General features: G+C 38.7%; 1 protein-coding gene across 3 annotated transcripts in view; it reads left to right on the top strand.

Annotated features, from left to right (window-relative positions):
• Positions 1-587: 587 nt before the first annotated feature.
• The window catches only part of SYDE2 (synapse defective Rho GTPase homolog 2), a 63,008-nt gene continuing 38,861 nt past the window's right edge, over positions 588-24,734 (top strand). For 2 of the 3 annotated variants that reach the window (XM_023549417.2, XM_023549416.2), the window contains exons 1-4: positions 588-1,390; positions 11,757-12,434; positions 16,091-17,193; positions 21,106-21,232. In XM_023549417.2, coding sequence (XP_023405185.1) covers positions 643-1,390; positions 11,757-12,434; positions 16,091-17,193; positions 21,106-21,232 — 2,656 coding nt within the window. In that variant the 5' untranslated portion in view covers positions 588-642. The remainder of the gene's footprint in view (positions 1,391-11,756; positions 12,435-16,090; positions 17,194-21,105; positions 21,233-24,734) is intronic. The other variant, XM_003411114.4, reaches the window with a different exon arrangement.

Genomic DNA, 24,734 nt, shown 5'->3' with positions numbered 1-24,734 from the left:
TCCGGAGCGGAGCTCCGACCTCTCCCCGCGGCCCGGGCGAGCCTGGCTGCTGAGGCCGGGGGAATGGCCGACCCTCTGAGGAGGACGCTGTCCAGACTCCGGGGGAGGCGGGGTCCCCGCGGTTTCGGGGGGCTCGGGCTCCGGGCGGCAGCTGCAGCGACCGTGGCGGCCGCCTCGGGAGACGCCGGGAGTACTTCGGTCGCCCCTGCACGCGAGCACGCAGGAGGAGCTCTGCAGAGCCTGGGGCAACCTCCGCCGTCGCCTGCGCCGTGGGGGCTCGAGGCGCGGGTTCCGGAAGGGCACCCGGAGCAGTCCGGGGCGCGGGGGCCTCGACCGTGCGGCGGGAAGGACGCTGACCACCCGGTCCGTGGGCTCACCAGTGCCTCCTTTCTGCACGCTCCGCGGGACCCGGAGGGCAGCGGAGAGGAGGAGGACGACGACGACGATGAGTACGCCGCCGACTACTACGAGAACCTGCCCGGCGGCTCCCAACCCGCGCCCCAGGCTGAGGGGGCGGAGGCGGAGTGGCGGCCCCCGCCTTCCCCGGCGGCGGGCTCCTCCCCGGGGGCGGAGGGCGGCCGTCTGGAGACGGGCAGGCTGCGGACCCAGTTGCGAGAGGCCTATTATCTGCTGATCCAGGCCATGCACGACCTGCCCCCTGACTCGGGCGCGCGGCAGGGTGGTGGGGGCTTGGCAGATCACTGCTGCTCTGCGGGAGCCTGGGCTCCGGGCCAGCCGCCTTCCCCCAGCGGCGCTGCGGACCGCCGAGGCTGTTCCCGAGACTGGGAGCGGGGAGGCGGCGGTGGCTCTCTGCAGCAGGTGTCCCCGCCCCGGTCGCCACCGAGGGAGTCGGGGAGAGGCCGCCTGCGGACTCCTCGGATGCAGCTGACCTGCAGCAGAAGCCTCGAGAGCCTCTTGGTGGGTGTCAAGCCGCCTCCCTTCCAGCGGTGGCCAAGCGACAGCTGGATCAGGTGCGGTGCACGCGGGGACCAGGACGCACTCCCGCCACGTGGAGGTGGGATGGACGGCTGCAACGGGGGTAGCTCCCCGGCCGCGGCCCCGGCCGGCCTCCTGCTTCCCCAGGCCAGGGACCCCGGCCGCTCCTCGGGGAGCCCTTTCAGGGATCCAGCGGGGCCCTCTGTGATACGCAACGGCAAAGGAGACGGCCAGGAGGTGCCTCCCTTCTTCAGGCCGCCCGCGGTGACAGTCAAAAAGCTGCAGAAGTGGATGTACAAAGGACGTCTACTGTCCCTGGGAATGAAAGGTCGCTCCCGTGGGACACCCCCCAAAGTCACCGGAGCGCCGGCAGCCTCCCCAAATTTGGGTGCTTTGGAAGTGCATGAAAGCCAAGCCCTCGCGGTCCCTCCAGACCAAAGAATTACGCTGACAGGTAGAGTACTTTGCAACCAAAACGCTAACAACTGAGGGCACTCGTGTTTATCAGCTAGGCGTCTGCCTTAACGAAGAATACTGTTTTTGCAGACAGGTGCGTTAACGTGCCAAAGTAGGTGTCATGTAAGTGGCAGCTTAAAGCGATTTCGAGGTTACTTAGTATAATGCATTCACTCATTTTGCTTTTTTAAAAAGGCAATGGCATGAGGAACTTTTTTTTCATTTTGTAAGAGCCAGTGTGCCTACTCCTCAACACAAAAGTGCGTAAAGGTTAAGTTCGCCACACTTTAGTAGGTTTAGAGATGGGCAGTGCTGCCTTGGTTTTTATTCTTTGTAGCTCTAGGCAAATCCATAGACTTTTGTGGAGTTTGTGAATTTGAATTTGGTCCAAGACAGACTTTACCAGGTTCATAAACTGTCATTTTACTCATTATGCTTTTTCCCTTCCCTTTCTGCCATGCATAAAACGCGCACACGCACACACAAGCAGCCAAACCAAAGCCATCATGAGTAAAAAAAAATTTTTTAGTCAGGTGAGATTTCACATACTCCTTCCCTCCACCGCCCTGAGAGGGGGAACCCAATAAAGTAAGTAATCTTTTTATTATGGAAATCAAGGATTTCCTCCCAAACTACATTTTTTTTTTTTCCGTGTGAATGCGCAGTGGTTAAGCGCTTGGCTGCTAACAAGCGGCTGGAACCCACCAGCTGCTCCGCGGGAGAAAGACGTGGCAGTCGGCTGTAAAGATTACAGCCTCAACAGAACAGGCTCAACAGCAGTGGGTTTTTGAATTCAGTGTCTTATTTGGGCCCTGCTATAATCAAAAGAAGGATGTTTCTCACTACTTTTAAAAAGTGTGCAGACATTCAAAGTTATTTGTAAACTAAAAAATCTTGTTTATATTAGAAGTAAATTAGTTTAAAAAATATCTGTTCTTATAATAGAATTTAGCCATTTTTATATGCAGAATTTTTAATTTTCACTGAAAGTGTAGGTTATCAGTTCTAGAAATCTGTTAGCTGTGTTGGAAATAAACCAAAAAAACAAAAAACCCACTGCCATCGAGTGGATTCCAACTCATAGCTACCCTACAGGACAAAGTAGAACTGCCCCATAGGGTTTACCAGGAGCGCTTAGTAGATTCCAACTGCCAGCCTCTTGGTGAGCAGCTGAACACTTAACCACTGGGCCACCAGCGTTCCATGTTGTAAATAGCAAAATGTTTTTTTCTGAAAGAAGTACAATACCTTCAAACTGAGCCAAAAACAAAATGGTCTTTTGACCTACATACTTAAATATAAAAAGTTTTAGTGAATTGAAAGGCTTACATGTAAGTAGAAACATAAAAAAGATTATATGCTGAGATGTAAAAAATGTATTCAAAGTAGTTGGCAGTTTTTCTCATAAGAATCACAGGTCTTACAGGATTGGGCTTATACTCATTAACTTTGCTTAACAAATAAACAGAACAGTGGGGAGAAACAAAGTTCACAAAACTTTTAATAACACAATAAGGACAAATCAAATGGTTTATTTTGTATGTGTATAAAAGAAAACCGAAGCTCACACAAAGTTTTTGAACTTTTTCCTCAAATTTAAATATTCCATTTCATTGGGAAAAAAGGACGTTGTTAGGTGCCATCTAGTTGATTCCGACCTGTAGCAATCCCATGTGACAGAGTAGAAATAGGGTTTTCTAGACTATAATCTTTACGGAGCAGATTGTCAGGTCTTTCTCTTGTGGAGTCTCTGGGTGGGTTTGAACTGCCAACCTTTAAGTTAGTAAAAGGTTAGCAGCCAAGCAATTAACCATTTATGCCACCGGTGCTCTGATAAAGAATTCAAAAACCAAACCAAACCCAGTGCCGTCGAGTCGATTCTGACTCATAGCGACCCTATAGGACAGTGTAGGACTGGCCCATAGAGTTTCCAAGGAGCGCCTGGTGGATTCACACTGCTGACACTTTGGTTACCAGCCATAGCACTTAACCACTACACCACCAGGGTTTCCGAATAGTAGGATGTAAATTCTTTTTGAAGTTTATTTTAAAATATGTGTTTCCAAAGAAAAGTATTCGTAATCATTTATTAGATTTCATTGCCACAATATCTTTACTTCCCCTGATCTTGGCTCAGTTAACCCTTTGTAATCTAAATGTCAGCCAGTACTAAATCTGTATAAAACTTTAGTCAGGTATTTTCTACCCTTTTATTATAAAGGTAAAACTTTACCATTTGATGGCTTTTAATGCTTTCAGTTCTGGTGCAAACATTCAGTTGTTTAAAAAGTAATAATAAATTTTTTTTTTTTTTTTTAGCTCCTCTAAGGAGTGATGTTTCCACTGGGAAACTAACTAAATTAAACTCATAACTTTAAAAGAAACAAAAATGAAACATTAGAACTATGTGATAGTATATACTTAATTACATAGATACATTGAAAACTTTTGAGACCATATGACAGATGGAAGCCAAATGATTTTCTGTGCTGATTTCTGGCCCCTGCTAAAACCACTGGGTACTAAAACCAAACCCATTGCCATGGAGTCAATTCCGACTCATAGTGACCCTACAGGGCAGAGTAGAACTGCCCCACAGGATTTCCAAGGAGCAGCTGGTGGATTCAAACTGCTGACCTTTTGATTAGCACCCGAGCTTGTATGGCTCCTACTAAGAACCACTAAAACTTTGCTAGTACAGTTGGCCTTCGCTCTTGGTGGATTCTACATCTGTGGATTCGTCCAACTGTGGATGGAAAATATTCAGGAAAAAAAAAGTTCTAAAAAACAAATCTTGAATTTGCCACGAGCTGAGCACTGTGCTGAATCCACAGGAATGAAATGAGGCATACCCGGCTGTAGCCTCCCACAGTTTTACAGACCCTCAGGCTCTTTCCAGCACTTGTTTGGGCTTGCAAAGACCGAGAAAGGATTAACCCTTTCGTGCTCCGATTATTTTTTCCTTTTTTTTGATACTATGTGTTTTCAGTAATGGAGTGCATGCTGAATTATACTGTGTGTGAATTTTTGGTCGATAATATGGTTTTTGTTTTACGCCTCATTCCACAAATTGAACCCTTTGAGTCCAGAGGTACATACATGTACCCCTGTGAACACAAATTCTACCCTCAGAGTCCAGAGGCACATATGTATACCAAGTAAAAGTTTCAAAATTCATGTTTTTCCCACCACAAATTCAGTGATTCAGCACCACCTCATCCAATACCTTCTAAGAACAGTAAATTGGGCACATGCCTGTTTTTTTCCATTTCGAACTGTTATACGTAATATAGGGCCCTGTCTACCGGAAGCACATACTGTCAGCGCAACAGTAGCTTTCCAATGACCCCCAGAGTTTCGAAAAGTAAATGGTAGCTATATGCTGCCAGTCCTGAAAGAGTTACATGTAAGTATTAACAAATATTTACATAGCATTTACATTGCATTAGATATTATAAGTAATCTAGAGATGACTTAAAGTATACAGGAGGACCTGCATAGGTTATATGCAAACGCTATGCCATTTTATATAAGGAACTTAAGCATCCTTGGATTTTGGTATCCTCGAGGGTCCTGGAACAAATCCCCCACAGATACCCAAGAACGACTGTACTATATGCAATTATTTTGATTTGATGCAGTTAGGTATTTAGTATTCACAGATTAGCTAATTTGTTCCTAATTGAGATGATTATTTAAGAAATCTAAAGTCATTACACATAGTAAATATTGTCAAGTTTCTGCAAGCCTTAAGATTATGAAGGGGTCTTTATTTACTGACTAAATTTTAATGAAATTACTCTACTCAGGGAGCCTTGGTGGCGTGGTGGTTAAGAGCTACCAAAAGGTTGGCAGTTTGAATTCACCAGGCAGTCCTTGGAAACCCTATGGGGAAGTTCTACCCTGTCCTGCAGGGTTGCTATGAGTCGAATATGAGTCGAATCGACTTGAGGGCACCGGATTTACTACTCAGAGGTAAATTCAAAGGCCCCAGGTTGGACTGAACTCTTTTGTCTTTGTTATTGCTTAAAAAAAAAAAAATCAGCCTATTTTGACTCCATTTTTCCTGACCTCTGAAGGAAAAAAATTAGGGCTTGTAATTTGTTAATATTTTGTCTAAAATCTTTAGACAATTCTTTTAAAGTAGTATTCATTGGTATGACCTGGTGTATTATATCTTAAAGTGAAGTTGACACTTATTAGGATGCAGATTCCCATCTCTTTCTACTAGTTTTTTAATTATTTATGGCTCTGATTTCTTATATTTATGAGCATTATCTTTCTGTATTTTTTCAGCAAATTCTTTCATGCATCAGCCCTCTTCAAGATTAGTGGCAATAGGCATGTAACTTTTGGCTATCTTCTAACTTTAAATCTGCCTTTGAGAAATTCTGCCTTGTGGCCCTAGAAGCAAGTGCAGTTTTTTTTTTGTTGTTGTTTTTGAAAGAGTGTCATAAAACGTTGGCATTGCTTGTGGTTGGAAAATTTTGAAAACTACAAATGCAGCAGAAAATAGTTTTGTGTTGATTTGAATGTCCTACATTTCTGGATCATTTGTTCCGAAGAGATGTGTGGCATTTGTGTTTTGAGAACCAATAAGACCACTTTCTAGACCTTTGCCACTCAGAGTGTGGCTCACGGTTCTAGAACAGTGTTTTTCAAGCTTAAGGTACATTTAAATTCCTTGGAGATCTTATTAAAATACAGATTCACCAGGTGTAGGGTAGGACCTGTGTTATGGATTGAATTGTGCCCCCCCAAAATGTATGTCAATTGGCTACCCCAAGATTCCCAGTATTGTGTGATTTCCACCATTTTGCCATCTGATGTGATTTTTCTATATGTTATAAATCCTATCTCTATGATGTTAATTCATACTTGGTTAAGTACTACGGCTGCTAACCAAAAGGTCAGAAGTTTGAATCCACCAGGCGCTCCTTGGAAACTCTATGGGGCAGTTCTGCTCTGACCTATAGGGTCGCTATGAGTCAGAATCCACTCGATGGCAACCGGGGGTTTATGATGTTAATGAGGCAGAAATTGAGGCAGTTATGTTAATGAGACAGGACTCAATTTACAAGATTAGGTTGTGTCTTAAATCAATCTCTTTTGAGATATAAAACAGAAAAGCAAGCAGAGAGACAGGGGGACCTCGTACCACCAAGAAGCAAGAGCCAGAATAGCATGTCCTTTGGACCCGGGGTCCTTGTGCTGAGAAGCCCCTTGGCCAGGGAAAATTGAAGACAAAGACCTTCCCCCAGAGCTGACAGAGACAGAAAGCCTCTGGAGCTGGCACCCTGAATTTGGACTTCTAGCCTCTTAGACTGTGAGAAAATAAATTTCTGTTTGTTAAAGCCATCCATTTGTGATATTTCTGTTACAGGAGCACTAGATGACTAAGGCAACCTGAGATTCTGTATTTTCACAAACTCCCAGTGTAGATGCTGCTGTTTGGTGGACTACACCGAGTAGTAAGGTTCTGGAGATCTCATGTCCCCCCACTCACCTATGTTGATACGTTTGTTATAGTTCTGAAATGCGTTCTCACTTACTTTGATACTTGAACTAACTCCCTTAAGAGCAAAGCACTTGATTTCTTTTTGCTTCAGTTTTATATGCATGAGTTTATACTTACCATTTAAGAATAATGAATTTGGGCAATTTCCTCCATATTGGTCCCACCTTGCACCAACAAAAAATTGGGAGAATTTGGAATCTGCAATCCACTCCCACTGCCATCAAGTCGATTCTGACTCATAGCGACCCTGCAGTAGAGGAGGCCAAATAGTATAGTGGTTAACAGAATAGAGACTTCAGAGACAGATTGTCTGGGTTTCTAATTACAGTACCACTTACCAGGCTCCTGTCCTTGGGCAAGTTACTCAGCCTTGTCAAGTCTCAGTCCTCATGTTCCTCATTTGTAAAATGGAGATAAAGATAGCACCTATCTCCTAAGGTTGCTGTGAGGATGAAAAAAGATAATCCACTTAAAGCATTTAGTACCATACCTGGCACTTGGCTATTATTATCAAGAGAAAGGCAAGCAACTTTTTCAAGAATATTGCCTTGTCCCAGGTCATTAGAATTTTGGATGAAGAGGGAAGTGGAGGAGTACTGCCTTGAGTATTGGGAACTAAATCAGAGGGAAGCCCTTCAGGGGGCCTTACTCATTCTGTTCATCTTTTGTGCTTCCTTCCCTTGCCCCTCCCCATTACTTTTGTGGAACTGAGCACAGTCTCAAAGTTTTCTTCTCTATTTTCCTGTCCCCAAAACTAGCACACAGCTTTCTTTTATTTTTATTACTATTCACAAGGGAGGAAAAATAGATATAGGAAAATTACTTCTTTCCTTTTCCTTCTCCCCATTTAGATTCATCTGGGAAAGATATATACGTACACACACACACACACACACACACACACACACACACGCACTAATGTATATGTATACCTAAAGCTTAAGTTTATTCTCGTCATTTCATCTGGGCTGCCTAGCTTGACTCTGTAAGCAGGGACTGCTTATATTAGTTTAGTAATCTAACACAATGTTTATATGGATAATTTTATTTAGGAGTTTTTAGGAGAAGTAAGCAAAAGCAATAGTTTCTGCAGCAGAAATTTAAAAATGACGAAAAGTTGTGGATAACAGTACATTTTCAGTGAGGGTTGAAATATATCTCAGAATGTTTGCTGATGCATTTGAGCTGGGGCAGTAGTTAAATGTTCAGTAATAGTTACCTGGGTTTGTTATGAAGCAGTAGCTGAGAAAACAGAATTGGTCTGAGTAGTTCACTGCTATGTAGAATATTTTTCTGAGTGAAAAACTTTTAATTGCTCCCACTGCATTCTCTTACAGATTTTTAAAGGGAAATGACTTTAGTTACAATCTGAAAATTATGCCATAACATTCATAGTTGCAAGAGAATTAGGATTTTTTTTTTATCTTGGAACTTTGCACACTTATTTTTATATTTTATTTGTGCCTTCTTTCAGTATGTATATATATATATATATATATATATATATATATATATAATCTGAGGCTAAAGGTAAGCTTATAAATCTATGCTAATAAAAAAAAAGCAAAACCTGTTGCTGTTGAGTTGATTCCGAGTCATAGCGACCCTATAGGACGGAGTAGAACTGCCCCATAGAGTTTCCAAGGAACACCTGGTAGATTTGAACTGTCGACCTTTTGGTTAGCAGCCATAGCTCTTAACCACTACGCCACCAGGGATTCCTGTACTGATAAGTTTTTTTTTTGCTAATAAGTTCAAATATTAATTTTAGCATAAAATGGAAGGGCAGGGAAGATTGCAAATACTTTTCCATTTCTGTGTAGTTTACATTCTATACATCTATCTAACTTAGATAAAAATTAAATATTTAAAATTATTTGTAAGTGCTTAAGTAAAATTTATTTCCCTTGATAATATGTTGCTTATATTCAATTTTAATAATGAAATAAATTAGGCTTTTATCAGAAATTATGATGTAGCTATTCATATCTAAATTTAAACTCTAGCATCATGTGTTTTGAAACATTTGAAAATAGCAATCAGATTATACAAGTTTCGAGTTTTTGTAGTTTTATTAAAAATAGTTGAAGTGGCTCTCAGAAGTCTCCATTAAATGCCTATATCAATAGAAGTACAAACTTGTTTACATATGAGATGCTAGTAGCTTTATTTTCCTCATTGCAGTTCCTTGGAAGGTAGTAGAAGTAACAGTGTATTTAAGGAGTCATTTATAGTATGTGTCCAAAGACTGTTAGGACTCAAAATAATATGCCTAGCTGTGTAAAATTGTGGATGTTGTAAGAGCCTCCTGAGAAAAAGATAAAATGAGGTGTAGCTCATAGCCATCGTGAGTTAATTTCATAATTTTTGCATCAAACTTATAATTGCGTCAGAATTATATATAATACTTTGTGAAGGTCTGAAATGCTATTAAATAACGTGTGGTTTGGGCTCAGATGTGAAATAGATCTGGATTTCAGTGCACTTGATGAAAGATGAAGTCACTAAAAACCCGGAAGCCCCAGTGATTCCTGAGTATGTTAATTTTCAGTTCTTAATTTTAAGTGTAAAGGAGACAGAGCCAAAAATAAACTCTTGAATCTTCAGGTTTTCATGAATTAAATTAAACTAAACCAATTCAAGATTTTTATTGAATATTTTATGTTTGTGTGTTAAATACTAGGAGGGTGGAGGTGGGTATCCTTTATCAGTAGTGGCTCTGATGTACTACTATAAACTTCGGAGTCAGAAGTTTATTTTGAATGCTGCTTTTTCCATTTACTTGCTAGGTGGTCTTAGCAAGTTTTGAGTGGTGCTTTATAGTTTTCAGAGTATTTTCTAAAGTTATATAATTGTTAGAAGTAGTCACCCTATAAAGTAAACTGGGTTGATATTATCTTCATGTTCAAATAGGGTCACCTGATTCCCTACTGTTAGTGGGTAGCATGTTGTGGGGAGAGGGTAAGGGCATGGATTTTAGGGTTGGACGGGATTAAATCTGAACCCTGGGGCACAATCATATTCCTCATATTCTTTTAGGCACATGGAGATAATTGTGCCTACCTCATAGGATTATTGTGGGGGCTAAATGAGACTATTCATTACCCATTGGTATGGAATTGATCCCCACTCATATTGACCCTGTAGGACAGAGTAGAAGTGTCCCATAGAGTTTCCAAGTCTGTAAATGCTTACAGAAGCAGACTGCCATATTTTTTTCCTGTGGAGCGGCTGGTGGGTTTGAACTGCTGATCTTTCAATTAACATCCAAGTGCTTAACCACTGTGCCACCAAGACGCCTCTAAATGTGGGTCCAAACCAAACCCGTTGCCTTCGAATTTAATTCCATCTCATTGCAAGCCTGTAGGACAGAGGAGAACTGCTCCATAGGGTTCCCAAGGCTGTAAATCTTTACGGAAGTAAACTGCAATATCTTTCTCCTGTGGAGCAGCTGGTGGGTTCGAACCGCCGACCTTTCAGTTAGCAGCCAAGTGCTTAACCACTCAAATTGGAAAAGAGTACGAAAAACTTTATTTAGATTAAGATTACAGTGGAATGGCAACATATTAGCATTTAATATATGCAAAAATAACTCTGTTCACTCAGAGAAATAGATACTCGAATTCAAGATCAAGTTCTCTCAATATAGGTGAATGAGTATTGCTCTGGAATGAGCCTGAGTTCATGAATGTGATTCTCCTTTTTAATTAAGGATAGGTAGGTAGGTGGTAGGAGCCCTGGTGGTGCAGTGGTTAGGAGCTACAGCTGCTAACCAAAAGTTTAGCAGTTCAGATCCACCAGCCACTCCTTGGCCCTATGGGGCAGTTCTACTCTGTCCTATAGGGTAGCTATAAGTCGAAATCGACTCCTCGGTAATGGGTTTAGGTAGGTGGGGGGGTGGATAAATGGATGCATGAATGGTACAATACCGCCCATTAAGATAAGTCAACTCTTTTATCTGGTGCTCAAGCAGAGGGATGGTCATCTGTGCTCCTGGAAGAAAGACTAGTTGTGTTGTGCTTACTGTGAGACAGTATACCAGGTCCTAGAATGGGGCCAAGTAATTTTCAAGGGTAATTTTAGCTCTTTGATTTTTGCCTTAGATATTTAGAACTTGAACCCTGCATGAGATGCTACCACACTATGTGGTTAGGAGACAACTGTTATGTTGAAATTTTGGTAATTGCTAAGGCCTACTTTTTAAAAAGATTATTCAGAGTTAACCTTTGTGTGAAGAGGTTGGAATATTACATGTGTTTTCTAACAACTCACTGGTTCTTGTAATAGTGAGTTGAAAATTATTCAAACATTGATCAAAAGGATACTGTATACAAAGCACTTTATATGAACTTTTTATAAAGCATGTTTTGCTTAGGGTAAGGCTTTGGTAGCACTGTAACAAAAAAAAACAAAAACAAAAAACCAAACCCACTGCTGTTGTCGAACTGCCCCATATGGTTTCCAAGGCTGTAATCTTTACGGACACAGACTGCTACATCTTTCTTCTGCAGAGTGGCTGGTGGGTTTGAACTACTAACCTTTTGGTTAGCAGCTGAGCGCATAACCACTGTACCACCAGGGCTCCTTGCTAGCACTGTAGTTTTTATAAATGCAGTCTCAGAGTTTGAATATTCTTTTTCTTAGAATTCTTATTGCATATCCTAATAGTATGATTTCTAAGTAATAGATGGAAAAATCCAAAGTATTTCTTGTTCAGTTTTGGTCCCTGAATGTGAGTAATATTACTTTTCTTTTTTGAAGTAGTACTTTAATAACTGATCTGAAGTGACCCATCTTTCTGGTATACCAGGAATTATATTCTGCCTTTTTTTTTTCTTTGTAACAGATTTATTTGAAAATGTCTATGAGTCTTCCATGAAGAGAAGAGAACTTGAAGATCTGAAGGATAGTATTGAATTCAGAGGTCATAAGCCACTTAACACCATCACGGTTTCAAAGAAACGTAATTGGCTGTATCAGAGCACTCTGAGATCTCTTAATCTGGAAGAAGAAAATACAAAACACCAAGATATAAGCAATTTGCCCACCTCACCTGTGTCTCTGCCTAAGCACCAGCTATCACAAGCACTCCCCAAATCATCTGAAGACTATTGTACTTATGTGGTGTGTAATGCCACAAACTCTTCATTATCCAGAAACTCTTCTTTAGACTTTAACGAGGAAAATGATGCAGATGATGAAGGAGAAATATGGTACAACCCCATTCCAGAGGATGATGACCTTGCCTCTAGTTTTGATGAGGCAAACCCTGCTGTTTTGAAGCTTCCTGCTCTTAGTTCGAGAGTATTGGCTGGTTGTGACCTGACCAAAGCTGAGCAGCATGCTGAAGACTTGCTGCGCTCTTCTGAACACACAGGTGATGCTCAGACCACACAGTCAAAGGAAACAAATCCTGTCGATTCCATGCATTCATTTGTGCAGCAGTATAAGCAAAGGCCTGGACACAAGACCCAGGAAGGTATGATGGTGGAGGACAGTCCCATGTTGAAATCTCCCGTTGGAGGTAAAGATCATACGTCTGCCTTTTGAATTCTTTCACAGTAGCTAAAAGTAAATATAGAAGATGTCTATTGTATTGATGTACTTTTTCTCACGAAATGAATATATTTTCACAAATATAAAGAAAACGTAAAAAGGTTTGCAAACATTTTTATATAGTTGGTGGTTTAATTATTCCTATCACAGACTTTGTTTTGTAATCTACTGTGCTTTAATATGTTGATCCTTTGAAATAGTAATTACTTTTAGTTGAACGAATGGAATCACGAGGAGTAGAAGAGACATATTCCTTGTTTAAATCTTATTTTGCTTCATTCATTCATTTATACCTGTCCTGGCCACAGCTGAGAAAGTTGTATTTGCAGTATACCAGTAGTTCTTAGTTTGCTTAGCTTCTATGCCCTAGTTTCCTCATGGGCAAAGGAAAGGAAGAAGAAAAAAAGAAATGAGACAAAAGTAAAGACCTTGCAAATATCCACTATAGTAGTATGGAATCCAGAAAGGAAATAATTGAAGTTTGATATATTAAGTTGGAACATATAAAGTTTCCATATTCAGCCATTTTTGATTTTGCAGAACACAGCATTTCATATGGCTTGACCTAATGGTTTTGTTATTCCTTGATTGCCGTTGATTTTCTGGTATGCTTCTTTTCATATTTAGTCCTAGATACACTACCCAGGACACAGAGCATAAGGCATGTTTTAGTTGCAAGTATCAGATGTTGAATCGAAAGCAGCTCTTTTTTATTCACAGAGTTTTTATTCATATGAATTGTCATTTGTAGAATTTCAGATGATGTAGGATATTAAAAAACGTGGGGTGTAGCAGATGCTGTCAGTGCATTGCCTATATTGCTTGGGTTTTACTGCTTCTGTGGGAGCAGCCTCCTTCCGACCACAAGTGCATCCCTGCCTGAAGGCTTTTTCAGAACTCATAAGGAGTCTTCTGCAGGGCATCCGGGGAGTCCCCTCACCCAGTGACTGACAGGAGTTGGTATATGACTACCACAGCTTCCTTACCCCTTGGGTAGGATAATTCTGAGGCAAGTATTCTACATTTTTCATGAGGTTAAGCTCCAGGTACCCATAGGGGTTGCAGGCTTGATAATTTACCTTCTACTGGCTGCATTCCTTTCCCAGAATTTCCTCACTTCCTTGCTAGTGTTTCTGTACTTTGCAAATAAACTACTTGGATTTTAATCCTTTTTTCAGGGACATTGGGCCATGGAGTAAATATTATATTGTTAAGAGAAAAAGAGTTATACAATAGTGTGTACTGTATGGTGTCAATTTTGAAAGAAACACTGAAAAGCTATACTGAAAATACTTTTTTTTTGCTATGGAATGTCTTAGACTAGTAAAGCAGTAGAATTGTACTGTGATGTGTGGTACAAGGGAATGCTTTGTTCAGTTTATCAAGCACTACATTTCTTATTAGCTGCTTACCAGAAAAGCCCAGTAGGCATAGTTAAAATAGTCCTTTCTCTGTAAAGAAACCACTTCTTTTCATTAGGACACATAAAGGGGCTTGGGGGAGTGTTATATTAATACTTTTAAGAAGGTAATTTAATTTGTTGATCTTTGAAATGAATAAAAACTTTTTTTCTTATTTTAATTGTGAAATGTAAGGATAAAACAATGGGCTCAAGCGTAACAATGATTGTGAGGATGGTGCAGGACCAGGCAGTATTTCATTCTCTTGTGCGTATAGGGTCGCTGTGAGTTGGAACCGAGTGGACAGCACTTAACAACAACAGGGATGAAAATGATACTTCATAGATTAGCTTCTGATATTAGGGTCAGTAGGGATCTTCCTCTATAAGGAATGGTTAGACAAAGTATGAAAAATTAATTTCACATAATTAGAATAATACTGGATTGTTTTTCTTTAAAGTAATAGTTTATATAGTACTAGATTTTAATAGATACTTTCACTTTGCTTTCTTAGTTTGAAAACTTACTAGGAACAAGTTCAAATTTTAAAATGAAATTGATTAGTCTGCATAAATTTTTGAATGAGGGGACTGAACTAACTTTTTTTTTTAGTAATATTTTATTGTGTTTTCAGTGAAGGTTTACACAGCAATTCAGGTTCCCATTCAACAATTTCTGTACAAGTTATTCAGTGACATTGGTTACATTCTTCACAGTGGTTGAACATTCTCATTATTTCCGTTCTGATTGTTCCATTTGAACTATTTAACTTTTTAATAAAAATTGAGAGAGGTCTTTAAAAAAAATTAATGTGTATGTATGGACAGAGAAATGTTTAGAAAAATGGATAGGCTGAAAGTGTAGTAGTTAAAAGTATGGGCTCTGAAGCCTATCCTTAGGTTCGAATCCTGGCTCTGCTACTACCAGCTTTGTGATCCTAGACAAATTAGACAGCTCTGTGCCTGACGTTCCTCGTAGAGAACGGGGCATTAATGGTATCTAACTCAGAGGGTTGTTGTGAGAACTAAAGGAGTGTCTTTGCATGCTAAGTAACCCAGTAAATGTTGACTGGTATTGTTATCGGTGCCTCGGTGGTACAGTGGTTAAGAGCTCAGCTGCTAACCAAAAGGTCGGCAGTTTGAATCTACCAGCCACCCCTCGGAAACCCTTTATGGCGGTTCTACTCTCTCCTATAGGGTTGCTATGAGTCAGAATCAACTGGACAACAATGGGTTTTTTGGTTTGGTGGTGTTATTACTATTTTTAATATTTTCACCGAAGTATTTATAATGGTTAATCTCTAGGTAGTGCAGTCTAGACCATTACCTACTTTAGTTGTACTTTTTTATATTAAAACAAATTTTTTAAATAATAGGCCTGAGTTATTTTGACATGTAGAAAAGAATAAAGCTATTGTGTGTAGATAAAAATTCAGAAGTATTTGAAGGTTTTACTCCGTGAAAATTGAAAAATTTGGAGAATTATTTATACCTTTGTACTGATGTTTAACATTGAAAATTGTAAGGCAAGTCTTTAGTTTAACTTTTGAGATTCTAGGGAATTACTGTACATGAATAATATAAGAAAGAACATGTCTTAATACTTTTGAAAATTGCACAGTTATATTTATGATATTCAACATTTGATTATTTTGATTGACTAGAGTTCATTCTATATAATCTTTGGTGATAGGCTGTCATAGAATTTTAGAACAAGGAGGGGATCTTAGCTGTCAAAATTATAAACTTCTTTGGTTATTAACTTTTTTTTTTTTCCTTAAAGCAGTGCTCCTTTGGGATAAAATTGAGTTTTTAGAGCATTATAAATATAGATGAAATACCTTTTTAATAGTATAGGACTTCTAGTTGACATAAACATTTTAAAATAGACAGCTTTTCCTGTTTTCTCTGCTAACTGCTGTTTAAGGTTATAAAATAAAGTACTTGCTGAGGTATTTTGGAGTGGAAAAGATTTAAAAGGAACCTATATTACCCTTCCTCAAAATCTTCAGAACAGAGAAGTAGATGGAGAGGGAGATGCTTCTTTCTATTAGACACCGTTTAGAGATTGTTGCTATTCTACTTGAACCTGACATCTTTTTCCTTGAGATGAGACAGGAGAAGAATTTCTGTCCATGTGAGAGCTTGTTTAGTTGATTATATAAAAGCAAAAGAAGGAATCAAAACATATCGCTTAGTAATATCCTTTTTTTTTTTTTTTAAAGGTCCTGGGATCCTAGCTACTACAAGTAAGACTGAACTGGGAGTTATAGAACCATGTTCTCCAAGTCCTAGCCCTGTGAAAAAAGGCAATTCAATTAATTGGTCTTTCCCGGATAAAATAAAATCTCCACGAACTGTGAGGAAACTTTCCATGAAAATGAAAAAGTTGCCAGAACTTAGCCGAAAGCTGAGTGTTAAAGGAACCCTGAATTACATAAGCAGTCCAGATAATACTCCTCCTTTGTCTAAATGTAACTATCAAGAAGTTCATCATACTGTCATTCTGCCTTCTGGGAACACAACCACAGCTGCTAAGAGGAATGTTATAAGCCGGTACCATCTTGATACCAGTGTATCTTCTCAGCACAGCTATCAGAAGAAACCTTCTATGAATTCTAAGTATTCCTGCAAAGGTGGTTACCTCAGTGATGGAGATTCACCTGAACTCATAACTAAATCTAGCAAACATGGATCTGAAAACAAATTTGGAAAAGGAAAAGAAATAATTCCAAATAGTTGTAGCAAAAATGAAATAGATATTGATGCTTTTAGACATTATAGCTTTTCTGATCAACCTAAGTGTTCACAGTACATATCTGGACTCATGAGTGTACATTTCTATGGAGCTGAGGATTTAAAGCCACCCCGGATAGACTCAAAAGATGTCTTTTGTGCCATTCAGGTAGACTCAGTAAACAAAGCAAGAACAGCTTTGCTCACATGTCGGACAACCTTTTTAGACATGGATCACACTTTCAACATAGAAATTGAAAATGCACAGCATTTGAAATTAGTAGTATTCAGTTGGGAACCTACTCCACGGAAAAATCGAGTGTGTTGTCATGGGACAGTTGTTCTCCCCACCTTGTTCAGAGTGACAAAGACACATCGGTTGGCTGTCAGACTTGAACCTAGAGGTCTTATTTATGTGAAAGTGACCCTTATGGAACAGTGGGAGAATTCTCTTCATAGACTGGATATAAATCGTGAACCAGTAATATTTGGGGTTGATATTCGGAAAGTTGTGGAGAAGGAAAATGTAGGCTTGATGGTGCCACTCCTGATAAAGAAATGTATTATGGAAATTGAAAACAGAGGCTGTCAGGTAGCATTTCACTGTGTTTCTCTACTACCTCCTTTATTATTTATTTATAGTGAGTTTTGGAGAAAGGAGTTTGAGGTAAAAAAAAAAAAAAACTTGAACATTTTCCCATTCTTATTCTTTATTTCATTAATGTTTTGAGTATAATGGATACTCTGTGTCGTCAATGATTAAGAGCATGTTCTATGGTTCCATAGTTTATATTGTGATACAGAGCTACGTGGGCCTTATACCTATAGGTCAAGAATGTTTTATAGTGGCATTCCTAGGACAAGCCAGAGCTGATGACACAGACTTAATTCATTTACGGAGTCCTTCTGTATAGTCCACTGCTGCTATGGTAGAGAGTTCCAGTAGTGAATATTGTAGTGCTGCTTAATTCCTAAAATTAACTCCCTGTCCTTATTCAGTACTACCCCTTAGTTCCACTCATTAGAAGGCATTAGCTTATTCTCTTACCTTTGGGATACCCTGGAAGCTGAGGAGAGGTCCTGCAAATAACACATCTCATTCTCTTAGTAAGGAGGCAAAGGTAAACCCACTAAAACAAATAAACAAAAAGCCTGGTGTTATTCGTAGCAAGATAGGTATATGATAGCCAGCTAGTAGACTTCATCTTTATTTTCGTGAATGCATGTGGACTCTGACGATGAGAAACCGCATTTTACTCAGGGTACTGTTCTGAGATACGAGTAATTGTTTATACTTATTTTGTGATACAAATTAGGCCTAAAAATGATTATAGTCTGAGATATTTCTGCTGTAGTAGTTTTAGAACTTACAACATTGGTTAAAAAGATAAAAGATGTTGAGAGTAAATGTCTGAAATATGATTTCTTTATATGTAAAAAGGAATTTAAAATAGCTTACTTTGAACTTAACATGGAAACTCTAGTAACAGCTTAGGTGAGTGTTTTGCATTAAGATGTAGAAGACCTGGACTCTGGTTTCTTCTCCATTATTAATTAGCTGTGTGTAATGCTGGGCAAGTCACTTAATCTCTTTCATTCTTACTTGCTTATGTCTATAAAAGTAGATACAGTCGCTTCCTGACTCTAAGATGTAGCACATCTGAACTCTTGAAACCTCCTCTAACTTAGATATATGATCCTGTAAAGCCCAGTTTATGTTGCCTTTGTGGAAGTGAGGTCTTTTGGTTTCAAATCCAACTTCTGGCCAAATCTGGTTACAGTTTCTCTGTCATTGTCCTCTGGCAGCCTGTAAAAAGTTCAGAGATTAGGAGGGCTTTATTTTATTAATTATTTTACTAATAAATAAAAGTTTATTAAACAGAAACTTTTATAATTGAATATTAAAATAAGTAACTCAAATAGCACTGTACTTTTACAGCCTATTTTCTGAAATAGTTTATAAAGAGCAAGTATCTAAGACTATTATAACTTAAGTACCAAGAAATATTTTTAGCAGCCCTTTTTATATCTATACTTAAGGTTTAGAAAGATTTCATTAATGAAAAATTATTTCCAGTGAACTAAAAAGTAACATTTACCTTGTGCATTTGGAACTGCACTTTTTAAAGACCTTCTTCATTTTGTTTCTTTTGCTTTTTCCTCCCCTTCCCGTCCCTCTACACACAGAGTTAGGTTTATTATGCCTTCATTTTACAGACCGGCCTACTGTTTAAAGGAGCCTTGGTGGTGCAGTGGTTAAGTGTTCAGCTGCTAACGGAAAGGTTGTTGGTTGGAACCCACCCAGCCACTCCTCAGGAGAAAATCTTGGTAACCTGCTCCTGTAAAGATTACAGCCAAGAAAATCCTGTGGGTAGTTCTACCCTGTCACATGGGATAGCTGTGCGTTGGGATCAATTCGATGGCACCCAACAACAATACTGTTTAAATTTTGTTTACCTTTAAATTTTTTCCTTGCTTTTTCACTGTGCAAATCAGATTTTGATAGATTCATATGGAAATAATTTGTGCCATGGACCTTTGTATCTTCCAAAAGCTTTGAGTACTACTACCACCCATCCTCTGCTTCCAGTGGGAAAAATTACTGCAGAGATCATACTCATGGTCCATCTGATAGAGGCATCAAGCATGTACTGCAAGTGCTTGATTTGAGAAGTCAGCCTCTGAAACTAGGGATATGTTCTAAAAACCCTTTCCTTGAAATACCAGTATTAGATCTTCCTTCCATTTATTCTTGTCTTTTTAAAGTTTATCTTTGTAATTTGAGCTTTTTCGGATAACATGTTACATTAATATGTTACCTACTATTGAAGTAGTAAGCACTTTAATTTGTTCTGGACTCATCTCTTCAAGTTCAAGAGGAAACATCTTTTTTCTGTAGTATTATGGGATTTGGGAACACTTAAGTATTAAAAAAAAAAAAAATTTTTTTTTTTTAAGTATTACTCTTTTGACTGTCTCTAATAAATTTAGTTTTTTCTAATGTGGTAGCATTTCCTTTGATCCTGTTTAATGCTTTAGCTTCATTTTCTGGACCATCTCCAATTTTACTATGTCTTTCTTGAGATGACGTGGCCAGAATAGCACATGGTATTCTCAATGCACCATGAATTTGAATAAGAGTAGAAAATTTGGATTTTCTTCCCAGCACATTCCTTGGCTTCCCATATTACGTTAATCCTTTGGAATGCAGCAGCACCTTGCATTACCATCTCTTAGAAATAGCTTTAGGTTCTTTACTGTTTTTCAATGAATACTTAATAGCTTATCTCAAATATTTTGGATAACATTTCCCTGTTTCTGTTATTGACACTTTCCCACATTGAGACCTACTTGCCACTTACCTAAATTCCTGCAAAGTCTTGTAACATTTTTTCTGTACTCTGTTTTACCTGTTTGTATTTAATGACTAAGAAGAGCTTAGTGTCATAAGTAAACCTAGAAATTTCATTGTGCACTTTGTCCTCTGGGTCGTTTATAACATTATAAAGTGATTTTTAAATTCAAATCCTTGGGGATCCCTGTTGTTTGTTTTTACCTTATTCCTCTCTTGAAGTAATTTCTTTATCAGTAACTCTTCCTTCAATTCAAGGTGATTGAGCTTCCTAAGTAGTCTTTGATGTGGAAGTATAGATGACAACCACTTTTTCTTAATTTTCTTGAAGGTTTATTCTTCTAAAGAACTTTGATAGATTAGTCAGGCATGTTTTCTGTTTACAGAGACCATGTTAATTTCCTATCCATGAATTTGTGGTAAGCTTCTTAAGACTTAGAACCGGTATGAACAGTTTAAAAAACAAATCTATTCAGTATAGATTGGGGAGTGGTAGTCTGTGCATGTTATATAAATTTTGAACTAGAGGTTTTATTTTACCTTTAATATACTATTAAATTCCCTTCATCACTTTATAAACAATTAATTTGACAAGTTAAAAAAAAACCCTCGGTTTACTTTTATTTCTTGAGAATCTATTTTTTTCTAAAATGCTAGCTTTACATAAATAGTACTGTAGAATCTTATTTCAACTATATATGTATTTTCTAGATAAAGCAACTGAGTTTTAAAGAGATTAAATAACTTGCCCAAGTTCACCAAACGAGAAGTGGTAGAGTGGGGCTTTAAGACTCCGAAACCCTTGTTTAACCACTATGCTGCACTGCTTCAGTCTAGAACAAAGGATGTTAAAGGACAAGTTCTTGGGACATGGAGATACTGGATGAGCATATAAAGCAAAAGGGGAGGAATCTTTACTTAAGATAGCCAGCATATAGAAATAGTGTATTGTTTGAATTTAAATGAATAGCAAGTTTTTATTAAACTAATTAATATAGTCTACAGTGAGATTTCAGAAGCTGTGTTTGAGGTTTTTTAATTAAGTATATCAGAACATATAGCATTGCCAATTTCGTGTGATTTATACATGCTGTGCTACTATATTTTCTCTTTATCTAATTTACCATAATGCGGTCATAATTTTATTTCTAGGTAGTAGGCCTCTATCGATTATGTGGTTCGGCTGCAGTCAAGAAAGAACTTCGAGAGGCTTTTGAGAGGGATAGCAAAGCTGTTGGTTTGTGTGAAAACCAGTACCCAGATATAAATGTAATAACAGGTAATAAATAGATTTTATTTTACGTACTCATTTTGGAAAGACTATATCTGCAGGAAAAAGAACTGAAATACAATTTTGGAACCTAAATTAATTTGGTTTTATTCTGTAGTCTTACTTTCCTTCTTTCACAAATACTACTATGTTACTTTCTGTGGAGAGATACTAGGATATCTTCCTTGCCTGCAAACAGCCAACAAAGGTTGGGGGAAAGTAGTACCTATACTCAATTAGCTGTGGTAGCCAGCAGAGAGAAAGAGTACCTTCACATAGGTGTAAATAAAATGCCATGGAAGATCAGTTGACTGGAGCTTAGATAATGTGAAGGGTGTTGACTATCTCATTAGATGGTTTAGATTTATTTAATAGGCAGAGAGGATCCATTAAGATTTTTGAGCAGGGGAGCAAAATGGTCAGAGATAGTCTTCAGAAATATTAATCTGGCAACTCTATGTGATGGATTGAGATTGGAAAAGACCAGAGGGAAAATCAGTTAGGAAGCTTTGACAGTAGTCCCAGCAAAGAGGTGATGAGTACTGAAGAAGTTTCTGGCAGTAGAAGTAGGAAAGAATGGAACTGAAAGAATGTGAAGAAAGAGCAGCCCAGGCAAAAATGACTTTGAGTTTGAGACCTGGTTGATTGGGAGAATAACGCCGTGACCATTAGCAGAAATAAGAAAGCTGGGAGGACAGCTACTGCTTTTAGTAGGAAAATGTAGATTATGAATTGGGTTTCAAATACATTGACTTTGAGGTGCAAATAGGAGACATAAGTGGATGTGTCAAGCAAAACTGAAAGTGCTCATCTGTCCTAAGGAGAGGATGTGGTAGAATTCGAAGTGTCTCTTTACTCACTCAGGTGGTATTGTATAGCACTGAAGATATTCTTCTAGTGACCCTGAGAGATAGAGATGGAAAATGGCAATTTAAGGGTCCTTGGCCTTTAGCGGGGAAACCCTGGTACCATAGTGGTTAAGTGCTACAGCTGCTAACCACAAGGTCAGCAGTTCGAATCTACCAGGTGCTCCTTAGAAACTCTATGAAGTAGTTCTACTCTGTCTTTAAGGGTCACTATAAGTCGGAATCAACTTGATAGCAATGGGTTTGGTTTTGGTTTTGGCCTCTAGGAGGTTCCTGGTGGTGCAAGCAGTTTACACTTGACTACTAACCGAAAGAAAGGTTGGCGATTCGAATCCACCCAGCGGCGCCATGGAAGAAAGACCTGGCGATCTGTTTGCATAAAGATTATAGCCAAGAAAATCCTATAGAGCTCAGGTCTACTCTGTAACACATTGGGTTGCCATGAGTTGGAATCAAAGGCAACAGGGTTTTTGGTTTTGTCCTGTAGGTGTAATTAAAGCCATGCAATTTATCCGTAAAATTTGAGAAGACAGCAACTTTAGGGGATTTTCAGACAGGCAAAAGAAAGGAGAAATAGTTAAAGACATTGAAAGGGAAGAAATTAGAAAGATTGGGAAGCAAGAGACAGCAGAGTTATGGGAAGGACGTGGTGTAGCTTCATTTTGTGGAGAGATCAGATAAGATGTGAACAGGAAAAGGTCTTTGAATTTGGCCATTAGGAAATAGTTCATAACCTTATCGATATCTTCAGGAGCTATTGGCTTATATAGTTCTGTGCTTCTTGTTTTACTTTTTATTATCAAAGTATTCAAGCATATGTGAAAGTAGAGAGAATGCTATTATAAACCTCCCTTATCCATTATCTGCTTCCATAATTATCAGCACGTGAATAAACTTGTTTCATTTATACCCCATATTTGGTCCTCCCCAATCTTGGATTGGAGCCCTGGTGACTCAATGGATAAGGCATTTGGCTACTAACCGAAACGGCAGCAGTTTGAACCCACCAGCCACTCTGTGGGAGAAAGATGTGGCAGCCTGCTTCTGTAAAGGTTACAGCCTTGGAAACCTTAAGGGGCAGCTCTGCTCTCTCATATAGGGTTGCTATGACTCCAGATCCACTCACTGGCGATAGGTTTGGGTTTTTTTGTTTATTTGTTAATCCTGGGTTATTTTGAAGCCAATCTCATAGTTCATACCATTTCATCTGTAATGCTTAAATATGTATCTCTGGATGTTTGATGTATTTTGATAGTTCTTTCTCTTCTCTCGGCAGCCAGCGGTCTTGCCATAATAATGGTGTTTATCTCTTCTAATTTGCTTTCTTATTTTGCTCACAATTAATTATCTGGGTGAGAATTTGAGGAAGGTTCAACTTGTACATTTTAGACATTTTTATTGGTTGAAATACATAAAGCTTACTTTTAGGATTGAGGCTTTCCAAATAATTGAAGTTATCAATCTCTGAACTCTGATTGACAGTATTTTCATGGAGCCCTGGTGGTGGAGTGGTTAAGAGTTAGGCTGCTAACCAAAAGGTCAGCAGTTTGAATCCACCAGCCGCTCCAGGATTCAGTATATACTTTTGAATAACCAAAACTTTTATCCCAACCATTTTAATTTTAAGAGAAAACAAACCAAGGCACTTTTTCTTTCTTATAAATTTTAGCAAATTAGAAATGTTTACTTTTATTTTTTAATAAAGGAAGAAAGGGTTCTAATTTCCACAAAAAGAAAGATGTTTTTCCCTTGTTGATATGTAATTAACAAAATCAGCAAAGGATCCATTTTATGAATACATTAAAAAGAAAGTTTATAAACAGAAATTCTTTAGAAAGTGCACTACAACTAAATGAAAGTGGATTTTTGTCTTGGTGAAGCCTTGTTTTTGAAATAAAAATTATGTCAAACACATACAGATAGCTAAGATGAAATGATGCGATTTCAATTCATTATTTGTTATTAAGAGAGGGTCCTTAGTTTTGGAAATTAGCAGTATATGCAGGATATATGAATAAAAGGCCCATGAATATTAGATTTATAACTTTTTAATTGAGAGTTGTCATAGTTTACAATTGGGGTGGGTATTCCTTGGCTCCCTACTCTGTTTACTATTCCATTTCAGTAATGGAAAGAACCTAGAGCTATTTTCTTTTTTGATGAAAAGCCAGTGAAACGATTTAAGATTTGTCTGAGAAATATCTTTGGAATTGCAATAAATTATACACAGAGTCTCACAGGGACTCAAAATAAAGTATTGCCGATTTGGGGAATTGGCCAGTAATGGTGTTGCCTTATGTGTTTGTTCCATTGGAACTCACATTTCTGAGTAAACCCTGAAATATAATGAATGGCCAAGTAGGTCTAAAACTGAGAAATGAATGAAGTGAATGTGAAGTTTGTTCACAGTTTAATGTGTGTCTGGGGCATAGAACAAACTGTAGCACAGCTATACTGTGAATACTGTTCTGCAACAACAACAAGAAAAAACAGTTGCCATCAAGTCAGTTCTGACTCGTGCCTGACCCAATTTGTGTCACAGTAGAACTGTGCTCCATAAAGTTTTCAATGGTTGGTTTTTCAGAAGCAGATTTCCAGGCCTTTCTTCTGAGGCAAGTTTGGGTGGATTTGAACCTCCAGCCTTT

The sequence above is a fragment of the Loxodonta africana genome, chromosome 3 (assembly GCF_030014295.1).
Source record: "Loxodonta africana isolate mLoxAfr1 chromosome 3, mLoxAfr1.hap2, whole genome shotgun sequence".
NCBI lineage: Eukaryota > Metazoa > Chordata > Mammalia > Proboscidea > Elephantidae > Loxodonta > Loxodonta africana.
This window is presented reverse-complemented; position numbering and strand designations above follow the sequence as displayed.